The following is a 12626-nucleotide window of genomic DNA, read 5'->3' on the forward strand; positions in this document are numbered from 1 at the left end:
AGCTCAGTCATCTAGGCTGTACAATTTAAACCAGGTCTTGCACTAGGATTTAGGGGTTTTGCCCCTCAAGACACCATACCTGAATACAGTCCAGGCCCAGTTCCTATAGTCAGGCCAGTCCCTCTGCTTTTCCCCCAGGCCACAGGCAAATGATACCACAACTCCATACAGGAAGCCCATCCACAATCTCCCGACAAGGACAAGGCATGCTTTACTCTCCTCTTACGATGACAGCTATCTTTTCTACCCCTGGTCTATAGCTGGCTATGTATCCTTATATTAAAAAAATTTTTTTCATTTATTATTCTTATATATTTGAAATGGAGAGGTTCCTACGTGCACTTACTCAGCAGTCTTGACCAGAACACCCTCCACGCCTCACTATGCTATCTGGACAGCCAAGAAAACTCCAAGAGCTCATAGGTACGATTAAGATTCATGATTCCACAGATCACACTTACAGTACAGAGGATTTAGAAGGCTTTAGCAGTCATGCTTCCTTATAGGCAAGTCCCTTAAGACCTAATTCCCTACAACAAAAACTACAGTGATTCAATGAATTTTAACTGGCAGAGAACAAAGATGGTGGGGATGGAAGTGCTTCCCACAAGTTATGCAAGGCAAAGGTCAATGCAGAAACATAGAAATTATACAGTATTTGAGGCCAAATTAACCAGGCATAAGTCTTAATACCACTCACTAGCTATGAAACCATGGGCAAGATGTTTTTGTTATTATCCTAGGATTAAAAACTTAAATGAGTCAATGTGTAAAACTTTAAGTATAAGAGGAAAAAAAAAGGCACTAGGCTCTAATTCAAAACACTTTCCAAGTGCTGTCCATCCATCCTGGTCTGGAGCTTTGGCTCTGCTCTGCCACAGATCCACATGATTTCCTCAAAATGCAGAATAGCTGCAGCCTTGGGAATCCGATCCAATCTTTTAGCCAGAGCTCATTTCACAAGGCCCATGTCAGTGAGAGTTCACAATCCATTCACTTTCCAGAACTACTTAGGGATGGCATGGCCATTTGTGTTTAGGAAGGAAGCACAGTTTGGGTTTTCCTTTGGGATTTTGCTCACTAAATGAAGCTGGTTCAGGCTCATTCAGTCGGGATGACAGAAATCCAAGCACTTGTGGTATCATTTAAAAAGACAATATGAGGATAACATGGGAAGATCTGAAGTTTTAATTGTTTTCTCTCTGGTGATGTCTTTACAGGGAAATTTCCAAGGTCCTTAATGAAGACATCCATAGATCTAAAACATAATTTAAAATAATCATAATTAGCTTAGTTTCTCCTTATTTTACATTCCTGATCACTCTCTGTCTACAGTATTCTTTTGACATTCCTCAAAACCAAACAACCCAAACAGAGCTCCCTTCAAAAACACCTAAACATACTTTAAGACTTAACTTTGATTTGTCATGATAAGGTCTGAAAAAATGCTTCAATTGATATATTTAAAAATAAAATAATAATAGTTGCCATTTAACGAGGTCTTATTAGGTGATAAGCACTGTACTAAGTACTTTAGTCCCATCTCATGAAACACTCAACATAACCCTATGAGGGAGATGCAAATATCCCCACTTTATAGTTGAGGTTTGCAAAGCTTCAAAATATTCAGCAATTTGCTCGAGCTCACTTGTTTATTATGACTAATAAACAGTAGAGCAAGTTTTAACCCAGATATGTCTGACTTCAGAGTCTATGTTCTTACAACTGTAATATACCTTCATTAAAAATGAAAGAAACAAGTTAGTTATATACATAGTCAACTATGCCTACCACTCTTGATCTTATTCTAAGTATAACCTGTGAGCATGGTTAGATTAAGGGCCTTTGACTCACTGCCTTGAGGAAATACCAAGGATATCAAGTTAGAGCTGAAAATGGCAAGCAAGAGACATAGAAGGACTGGGTTTTTTCCCCCCCGCATACCTTTAACAATGCCAAGTCAACTTGTGGTTTCAGATTCATCGTGTACTTGTCTTTTAGCAGCTCAGGTGGTGTCATCTTTTACTTCCCTTCTCTGCTTGACTTCTTGCTTGATTCCAAAGAGTATTTTTCCAACTTACAAAAAGATGATGACTAATGTTTTTCACAAGGAGGTAATCCATGGAAACCTTTTCCATGTAATCCAGGATTGGGTTTAACATTGCATATCTATATTAGGCATAAATAACACTAAACTCCAAAATAATCTAATGACGTAAAAAAGCTGATTTTAAAGAACAGACATTAATTTGACATTTTTATAAGTTAACATTTCAGGTCTTCTCTTGAACCAGAAGTACTCCCAAGAGATTTTACAAAATTACACAAACACACACCCACATGTTTATTTGCTTATATATGCATAAACTACCTCTGAAGAACACACAAAAAACTGCTATACTGGTTGCTTCTGGGTGGCTGAGAGAGAGAGGCAGGAGGCAAATTTTTTTCATTTTAACACTTTTACACTTTTAAAATTCTGGATCATGTGACTTGATTACCTATTCAAAAATGAACAACAAAAACTTAAGAAAGGGTGTCTCTAATATTTTAATGTCTTGGTCCTTAAGATAAAGAAATACACATACGAAGATTAAAAGTATCAATATATGTAAAAGTATAAAAACTTATGATATAACGTTTATTGTATCAGGAAAGCCAATGATGGCCACTATCTACTACCAAATATCATTTCACCAGTATTTTATAAACTCATTCACAATCTGTGTTTCAAGAAGTCCTCTGGTTCCCAATCTGTAATTCTGGATCTCTTAGGAAAGATGTAAAGGTAGTGACAGTCCTTGACTTATTTACTGTATTTCCCAACGCTACATTAACTATTGATAAAATGCTGAATTCCTTTTTTTTTTCGCTGCTCTGTGTGGCATGCAGGATCTTAGTTCCCTGACCAGGGGTGGAACTCGTGCCCCCTTCAGTGGAAGTGTGGAGCCTTAACCACTGGACCGCCAGGGAAGTCCCTCCAGTGTTTTTTTCATGAAACAAGTTATTGCATATCTCTCAGAAGCTATGAACAGAAAATTAAAATATGTCTGATTAATAAAAAAAATTTAAATGAAGTAAAAACTAATTAGTGTTATCTCTTAAACAGATAAAATCATGCAAACCACAGATTTTACAAGAGAGAAAACAATAGATGTCCATGGTGTTGAAAAGATCAGGAATCACTAAATCTGTCTATAGAACTAATTGGGGGAAGAGGGAAAGGGCATTTCAAGTATTAAATTTACCTCCTACACTACCCAGAGCAGTGGTGATATGCAACATTCCCCTTTCTTTTCCTTAGTTTTCCAAATTATTGCCACGAGAAAGGTTCACATCCTTCTGGTGTTGGGGCAGGAAAAAGACTGGGACCTACTTAGTCCACCTACATTTTCTGTGTACTCACCCTTCTCCAAGTTTCTCTAAGACATCAAACACTTCTTCTGGTTGTTTAGTTAAACTATCTTCATCTAACTTTTTCAGCTGCCTGTGGACGAAGAATTTAAACATAAAATACATTTTACTTGCTAGCAACTAGAATACAAAATGCATTATTTATTTTACAATTAGCATCTTAGGGATTTCTTTACACAGTCTTCACTGGTAAATGACCATAAAGGCAAGCTAAGAGAACTTTAAGGGAAGCTGAAGGGCTGGTCTATGGACATGTTACACATGTCCTTGGTCACCCTGATCAGCAGAATCAGGACCAGAGGGTGAAGAGCTACCAAGAGGCTGACTTCAGTTCCACAGGAGCAAGAATTTTCTAACAATAAAAGTTGTTATGAAATGGTTTAGACTGCCTTAAGAAGTCCCTAGATTCCCATCACTGGAGCATCTAAACAGAAAATGAGTCCTCGTGTGGCTGAAATGTTATAGAGTGGATTTAAGCATTAGCTATAACCTTCAGAATCCATTTAAATCTTGAGATTCCATGAATTAAGATGGCATAACTCTCTGTTCAGAAAAGATGTTTAATGCAAGCTTAGCTATGAACTGAAACATGGTCTTAGACTAGAGGCCAAGGAAGACATAGAAGAGTCTTGCCCTCCATTAGCAAGACTTTGGTACTTCTGTCGAAATACGTGGATTCTGTAGGTATCACAGAAACAGAAAGTGGAGAGTATACACTCAGACGTGACCAAAAGTAAAAACTAACCAGGCAGCTGGGAGTTTCAAATAGTCTCACCAAGACTCTCTGATGGGCAGTTGTATACCTGACTATTTCCCGAAATCAGATAGGTGCTGCTCACAACTTCCAGATAATTGGGATTTTTCTGACTATGACAAACATGGGAGGTTATAAATTAAGAGTAGGGTTTTTTAAAAAAAAAACTCTGAGACCTCTGAAAATTATTAACAGGCTTAAAGGAGGAGTTTGCTAATGACTATTTGCGTGTGTGGGTTCTACACAATGGTTTCCTGAAACTACAAAGGACAACAAAGAAAGGAGAGCTCAGGAAATGGTGAAATATGGAAGTAGTCCACTGAAAATTTCTTTGAAAAGAAAAATGTTTAAACTAGCTGGACAATACCAATTTTTACAAGAAAAGACTTGAACAACAAAAAATACACATACACATAAATGTGTACCTTCCTAGATAAAGTGGCAAAACCATGAAAGAAGCCAAAAAAGAGACAAAAGAAAAAAAAAAAAACCCACACACCTCAACACATCAAGTGTATCCACCAATAAACGCTGATCTCAAAAAGACAATCTTAACAGGATTTTATAAATGTCAAAGACTAGAGAAATGGAGAACTGCTCCAAGTCAGTAACTTCCATAACTTGAAAATTAACAAACACGACCACACCGACCTTTGAAAATCAAAAGGTTCTAAGAATTAAATTCCAATGACATCACAAAAACTCCCAGTTTCAAAACAAGAAGGACTGAAGTGAAATTCCTCTTCAATGTCAGAAGTGAAATTTCTATGAACTCAGAAATTAGAATGAACATCCCATAACCCGGGGGAGGGGGGGTGAAGCATTGAATTTATAACTGTTTAAACAATGGACAATACCTCATTTCTCAAGTATAATTACAGTTTTATAAACAGTTCATATAAAGGAAGATCAAATGTGTTCCTTTGAAGTGGTGACTTCGTGGTTTACAAAAAGCAAAACTCACTATTTCAACTATTACAGAGAACACAGCATAACAAAGGAAACGGCCACTGCCATGAGAGACAGCTGCAGGCCTCTGATAATACTGTGACAGACAAACTTTATATGAGTGCTAGATACTTCTTTAAAACAATCTAAGTGGGGTTTTTGTTTGGTTTTGGTCTGGTCTTAAGGGATCTTTTTATCTCTGGTGCCTGAATCCAGAGGTGGTCAATAAGAACATTTGTTAAATGGATTAATGAATGCAATGATGAGAATCATAAACCTTTCTCAGCAATCCTTGTGAGGTTTCAAAACTAAAAGAATATCACCCTGAAAAAGTATTACTGTGTTATCGACAAATAAGATCTCTATGGAAAATCTTTTGATAAGGGACTCAATGCTATTTTTTACATGAGTCTTCATGGAAGAAGCACTATAACCAAACAGCCCAACTCTGATGATTCAGCCCTCTCAGCTGTACTTCCCCGGGTCCTAGGTAGTTTCACTGCTTGCTCATAACTTAACAGGCCTGGCCAACACAGCCTCCATGGATCCAACACAGGGGGATGCTCCGCTCCTAAGTCAGGTGGCCACATGGACGGCCAGCATCCCAGAAATGTACTTACACATTCCACCACACTATTTGTATCTAATGGCAACTCACTTTTTAAAATCATAAACTCCTACATAAACCGTCAACTTTAATCTATCATCATTCACTTAGTCACACACAAATGTCAAACTCAAGGACACAAAGAACACTTCCTGCATTGGGACTGCTTTCCCTTGTTGGAAACACATGCCATCTGAATCTCTGAAAAGACACCTGTATCTTCCAAACACAATAAGGGTGTTTATGAAGTAGTTACTCACCGGTTTGCTAATTCCCAAATTTCTTTCTCCCACCTTAGAACTCTTGTCAGGTCCATTTTGTTTATATATACCTATTCCTCTTTCCACACAGAAGTTCTTGTGGGTTACAACTCATATATAAGATAAATGGATGAAATTTTTTAATGAAAATAAAATTAATGTGTTTCCCTCTCCCAACCCCCTCAAATTCATGTTAAAGTCCTAACCCCCAGTACCTCAGAATGTGACTGTATTTAGAGACAGGGCCTTTAAAGAGGTAATTAAGGTAAAAATGAGGTCAATGGGTGGGCCCTAATCCAACATGACTGGTGTCCTCATAAGATAAGGACACAGACAGTTACAGAGGGAAGACCATGTGAAGAGAGGCCTCAACAGAAAACAACCCTGCTGATGGCTTGATCTCAGACTTCTAGCCTCCAGAACTGTGAGGAAATAAATTTCTGTTAAGTCGCCCAGTCTGTGAAACTGACACAGCAGGCCTAACAAACTGATACAAATGATAATAAAGTTAACTGGCTGCAAGTCCCGGCAGTTCACCAGCTATGGTGAGCAGGAAAGCACCAGTCATTTAAGTATTCAGCCCTCCTGGACAATTTTTTTTGAAATACTGACCAGCAAGAGTTTACTAATACTCCACTTATTTAATCTCAGTGATCTTGAAGATGGTTGAGAATCACACTGTAAGGTTAGAAAAGCTTGGAGCAACCTTATAGGTGTTACAGAGTACTTGCCCTCTTCATGAGAGGAGTTGTACTCCTGTACGTTGATCAAAAATTATACATAATTTGAAAACAAACAAAAAAAAAGAATTCAGCCCTGCAATGCTTTTCTCTTGCACAGTCAATAAAATTTTTAAAATCCAAAAGGCCCAGGAAATGAGTGTGTCAAAACCAAAAAGGTTTACTCTTTTGCCCAAGATTATACAGCACAAGGCAAAAGCAGAAACAAAACGCAGGTTCCTAATTCTCTTTTCAATTAAACCAGGGCCTCAGGGAGAGAACGAACACGTTTCAGAAGGATTTATAACCAGTGTCCATTTATAATTGGATCTATGGTGCTATAGCATATATCTGCTAACATACACAAGGTCCTGTGAAACAGGGATACTTCCAGAAAGGCATCAGACTGAGGCAGCCAAGAGCATGGACTCTGGACCAGACTGCTTGGATTAAAATCCCAGCTCTGGGGCTTCCCTGGTGGCGCAGTGGTTGAGAGTCCGCCTGCCGGTGCAGGGGACACGGGTTCGTGCCCCTGTCCGGGAAGATCCCACATGCCACAGAGCGGCTGGGCCTGTGAGCCATGGCCGCTGAGCCTGCGTGTCCGGAGCCTGTGCTCTGCAATGGGAGAGGCCACAACAGTGAGAGGCCCGCATACCACAAAAAAAAAAAAAAAAAAAAAAAAAAAATCCCAGCTCTGGGGCTTCCCTGGTGGTGCAGTGGTTAAGAATCAACCTGCCAATGCAGGGGACACGGGTTCGAGCCCTGGTCCAGGAAGATCCCACATGCCGCGGAGCAACTAAGCCCGTGCGCCACAACTACTGAGCCTGCGCTCTAGAGCCTGTGTGCCACAACTACTGAAGCCCGCGCGCCTAGAGCCCATGCTCCACAACAAGAGAAGCTACCGCAACGAGAAGCCCACGCACCGCAACAAAGAGTAGCCCCCGCTCGCCGCAACTAGAGAAAGCCAGTGCGCAGCAACAAAGACCCAACTCAGCCAAAAATTAATTAATTAATTAATTTTAAAAGAAATCTCAGCTCTGTCACTTAGTAACTGTGGGACTTTTGGCTGATCACTAACCTCTCTGGGCCTCAGTTTCCTCACCTGTAAAATAGAGATACAGGTGATGGGATTGATGTGAGGGTCAAATGAGTCAACGATAAGTTGAACCATATGAAACTTCTATTTTTATAGATCAAAAATGGTCAAATATCAGCAAATTCATATGGTTCAATAAGAGACATGGAAAGCACTGAGAATAGTGTCTGGCGCCCAGTAAGCGCTAGATGAGTGCAATGATGATTTTATTTCAGACTCAGCGCACTACAGTAGGGTGAGCTGAGTCCATCCCAACCAGCTATTTGCCTTCTGCAAGTGTTTGTGCCCTTCAAACAAAGCCAAGGGCGCAGCCCAGGCTGTCGATCCCTTCCCTTCACCTCTCCACTGCCCCGAATTCCCACACACTGAACACTTCCTACTTTAGAGTTCATTCTGCTGCAGGAAGTCAGAGGTCTCTGTGAAACTGAAGCGAACTGCACTGGCACCTCAGTCTCTACTCTCGATTTTTCTCCAGATGTGGCAGAGTGAGAGAAGACCCTGGTGTCCACAGAGCAAATCACTGATACAACTGCAACCAACTCAGGGGATTAGACTTTTCAGGATCAGCCACCCCCCAGATCTTGACTTAAAACAATTTCCAGGGAGCAAGAGGATTTGGAGCTGATATAAAACAATACAGACCTGAAAAGGGCACAGTCTGGCCACGTCCAGTGACCCAGACCTAGAGCAAAGAAGTCAACATACAGGACTGTGTCTCAACTCTTCTGAGCCTCAATTTGCCCGTCCAGAAAATGGTCTCTTATTTCCCTCTCTACCTCCCAGTGCTGGATATGAGGAAAATTTGGAGGACCCTGCATATCAGGGATGAAAGGCGCCATCATCTAGAGTAGGGACCAAAACCATCTTCTTACATGCTCTCCTCCACGAAGCCTCCCTTGCCAGACCGTCCACCTGCCTTGGCACATCTTCAGCCTCAGGCGCAAAGCTTTTCCCCTCAGCAGATCCTCTCCACTGCACCCCTCGGGTGGGACTCCCTCCCTTAGAAAGTCTGCCCAGCTCTCCTCTCTGCTAGTTCCCGACCCATCCCTTAGCCAGACCCCTCGTAGGTTCTCATCTGGCTTCAGCATGCTCCCTACCTCAGTGAGTCCCTTCTAGGACAGTACCCACCCAGTGGCCCCCGCCCTCAGCAGGTGCTCTCCTTAACTTGTCCCCACGTTCCTCAGCAGCTGCTCCCCCCACCTGTCCCCCACTTCCGCCAGTATGTTACCCCAGCAAGCGATCTCTCTAACCAGCCCCACATTTATCCCCCTCGGCCGGACCCCCACCAGCCAGAGGTCCCTGATTCAGCAGGTGCCCCATCAGCCGGATCACCCCGCAGGTCCGTCCCCTCCGGGGTCTCGCACGCCAGTGTCTCCCCTCTGCCAGTTCCCGCCTTTCCCTCTCCCCCCACCCCCTTCCTCTTGGCCAGCAGCCCCTCACCGGCGCGGCGGGTTCCTGAGCTGCACCGTCTCCATGGCGCTGCCGGCAGCCGCCCAGACCCGCTCACAGATCCATCCTCCCCCGGGACCTCCTGGATCCCGCCCCGCAGACCCTCCCACACTTCCGCTTTCCGCCCCTACCGGAAGCGGCGCGCGGGGCGGGAGCGGGGCGGGGCCACGGGGTCCGGGCCTGGACCACGTGGTGTGGACCCGAGTCACGTGGAGCGCCGAGGCGCGGACCCGGAACTGCGGAGCACTGGAGCCTCTTCCCGGGGGAGGCCTCCTCAATCAAGCTCGGGACGGCGTCCTTGTCTCTTGCGACATTGTTCGCCCAACACACTCGGTCTCGAAACCAAGAACCCATCTGTGCCTCCGGCCCGGCCGCTCATTTCTCAGACGGAGATACTGAGGCTTCTTGCGAAGCACCGCCTTGATAAGAACTGTGGATTCTTAACAAGCCAAATTCTACGCGGGAGGTATTTGTGGTTTCCTACCGTTCCTTTCTGGTTGAATTCTTGTTCCAGGTGGAGGCTGGAACGTGCATGACCTCTCATTGGATGTCACATAGCATCAGCTTGCAAATTGTCGCATCCTTTTAAGAGCCTTACCTTTCAGTCAGTTTGAGGACATAAAAATAGCTAATGTTTATTAAGCTCTTACCATGTACTTGCTTTCATATATTATCTCATTTAATCCTTATATCAAGCCTGTAACGTTATCTCCAATCTTATCTATTAATTATTTGACACTGCTTATCACGTTTGCGGTACTCCACTACTATTAACTCATTTAATATTCTTAAACACTGTAAGTTAGGTAATATTATTCTCGTAAGGCCAGAGAGGTGAAGCTCCCATAGCTAAAAGTATAGGTTTGGGGATTTAAATCCAGATGGATCTGATTCCAGAGCCTGCACCACCAAACTGGACAACCACTTGGACCCTCTGGTTGGGCATGAGAGACAGAGCTTCCTCTCCACTCAGAGATCCAGTTACAGCTGTGGAAGTTCATAAATCCTCAGTTGCCACCACCATCAGCAAGTGTTTAAGAAAGTGGAAGATTCCATCTAATTTACTCACAGAGAAAGTTACCCAGAGCAGCCTCTCACTGGTTTTAATTGTCCTGCTTTTCTCAAAGATATGCCATCTACAAAACCTAACACCTGATCACCCACCTTTCAGGGTCACCCAGGTATGGGACCCCATATGTTAAAAGCGGAGTAATGGAGCCTTTCTCCTGACAGGAGGAAAACATTTACTGAGAATCTACTATGTGCCAGGCACAATTCTAAGCTACCACTTAAGCCTCAAAAAACCCTATGAAGTAAGAATTATACCCATAATTCCTCTGCTCCATTGTGTCAGTCAGCGGCAGTCAGAATTTGGATGAATCCCTGTCCAAAATGGCTCACTCACATGGCTGACAAATTGGTGTTAGTGTTGGCTGGAAGCCCACTTGGTGATCAGGGATGGGGGGTCCAACTCCATTTTTCTTGAGCCTCCTCACAGAATAAAGGCTGGCTTCTAAAGTATATTTCTGGAAAGAGCCAGGAGGAAGCTGTAATGCCTTTCAATGGCATAGCTTTGGAAGGTACATAATGTCATTTCCCCTGTTGAAGGGGCCCCCAAAGACCCACCCAGTTTCAAGGAGAGTGGACATATGATTCCATCTCTTGATAGGGGAGTGGCAAGGTTTTGGAGGAGCATGGAGAACTGGAAATACTGTTTCAGCCATTTAGGGAAAATACAACTTGCCTCAGGTGTACTTGTCTGGTATACCACTTAGAATATATTCAGCCTCAAGCAACTGAAAAAGAACAATCTAAATGGTGGTTTAAGGCACAGTGGCATTTGTTGGGCTGCACCCCACAGGCCTACAAGGCCTGTGCTTGCCCAGCTTCAAGACCGAAGAAAGAACCTGGAATCAGCAACAGAGACATCAATAGTTTGATGGATGGGGGAGCTTACATGCCTGAAGCAAGGTCCTGGAGTGACACCCCACCCGTGTGCAGTTCACGGCAGGCAGGACATAGTGGCAGTCTTTGCTGGGGGGTGGGGGGGGGAATTACCAGTTATAGGGGAATTGATGTCAGGTGGGCTCATTAGTTACTGGGGAAACCAGCAGAGGGGCATGCCCCTCACCACCCCTTTGATAAGCCATGATTAGCTGGGGCCTAGGACAAGTACGGAGGAAGGTCAGTCATGTGAGTAGGGTATAGGTGCAGCAGGCCCTGGTCCGCCAGGGGATGTACAGAGAGCAAGAGAACAGCCATCTTGAGTGGCCTGACCTTACAGCATATCTTGTTTATAACTAAGAAGTCCAGAAGTCAGCAGTTGTAGGGTTGATTCAGGGGCACAAGCACATCGATTTCATCTTTCCTCTCTGGCCTGATTCAGCATGTTGGCTTTTCATACTTGGGCTTATTGACTCACAATTGCAAAATGGCTGCCACACCTCCAGGTACCATGTCCTTAACCCAACAGAAAAAGAGCAAAAAAGGCTGTTTTGACATCCTGTGTCTCTATATTATCAGGGAAGGAAAAATTTCCCATAAGCACCCAGCACACATCCTCCTATCTCCTCGGCTAGATCAGGGTCACATGCTCACCCCTTGCCCAATCACTGGCAAAAGAATGAGATTATTGTGATTGGTTTACAGAAACCTTGATCCATTTTCTGGGCCAGGAGAATCTCAGGCAAAATTCAGACTGCAAGGGGATTTGGATGCAACAGCCACCCTACCCTCAGAATGTTTAAGGTCTGGTTGGGTTATGAGTTTACACAAATGATTACAGTTGACCCTTGAATAACATGGGTTTGAGCTGCATGGGTCCATGCGGATTTTTTAAAAATATATATGTACCACAGGGCTTCCCTGGTGGCGCAGTGGTTAAGAATCCACCTCCCAAAGCAGGGGACATGGGTTCGAGCCCTGGTCTGGGAAGATCCCAAATGCCACAGAGCAACTAAGCCCATGCACCACAACTACTGAGCCTGTGCTCTAGAGCCCGCGAGCCACAACTACTGAAGCCTGTGAGCCACGACTACTGAAGCCCACACGCCTAGAGCCCATGCTCCACAACAAGAGAAGCCACCACAATGAGAAGTCCACGCACCACAACGAAGAGTATCCCCCACTCGCCACAACTAGAGAAAGCCTGCGTGCAGCAATGGAGACCCAATGCAGCCAAATATTATATATATATATATATATATGCATACTCCAGTATTACACAACACAAGGTTGGTTGAATCCAAGGCTGCAGAACCTTGGACAAGGAGGGCCAAGTGAAGTTACACACGGATTTTCAATTGTGCAGGAGTTGGTTGTCCCTAACTCCTTCCTTGTTCAAGGGTCAATTGTATAACTAAATACCTGATGGCAGAGA

The 12626-nt window shown here is 43.5% G+C and overlaps 1 protein-coding gene across 2 annotated transcripts in view; it reads right to left on the reverse strand.

Moving 5' to 3' along the window:
• The window catches only part of STK4 (serine/threonine kinase 4), a 92593-nt gene extending 81244 nt beyond the window's left edge, over positions 1 to 11349 (reverse strand). The window contains exons 1-2 of one of the 2 annotated variants that reach the window (XM_079946493.1): positions 9239 to 11349; positions 3407 to 3487 (exon numbers count right to left, since the gene is read on the reverse strand). In XM_079946493.1, the coding sequence (XP_079802619.1) occupies positions 3407 to 3487; positions 9239 to 9273 (116 nt within the window). In that variant the 5' untranslated portion in view covers positions 9274 to 11349. Of the gene's footprint in view, positions 1 to 1944; positions 3488 to 9238 lie in introns of both variants that reach the window. The other variant, XM_079946494.1, reaches the window with a different exon arrangement.
• Between the last annotated feature and the right edge of the window lie 1277 nt (positions 11350 to 12626).

Source organism: Stenella coeruleoalba (genome assembly GCF_951394435.1).
Source record: "Stenella coeruleoalba genome assembly, chromosome: 15".
NCBI classification, from domain to species: domain Eukaryota; kingdom Metazoa; phylum Chordata; class Mammalia; order Artiodactyla; family Delphinidae; genus Stenella; species Stenella coeruleoalba.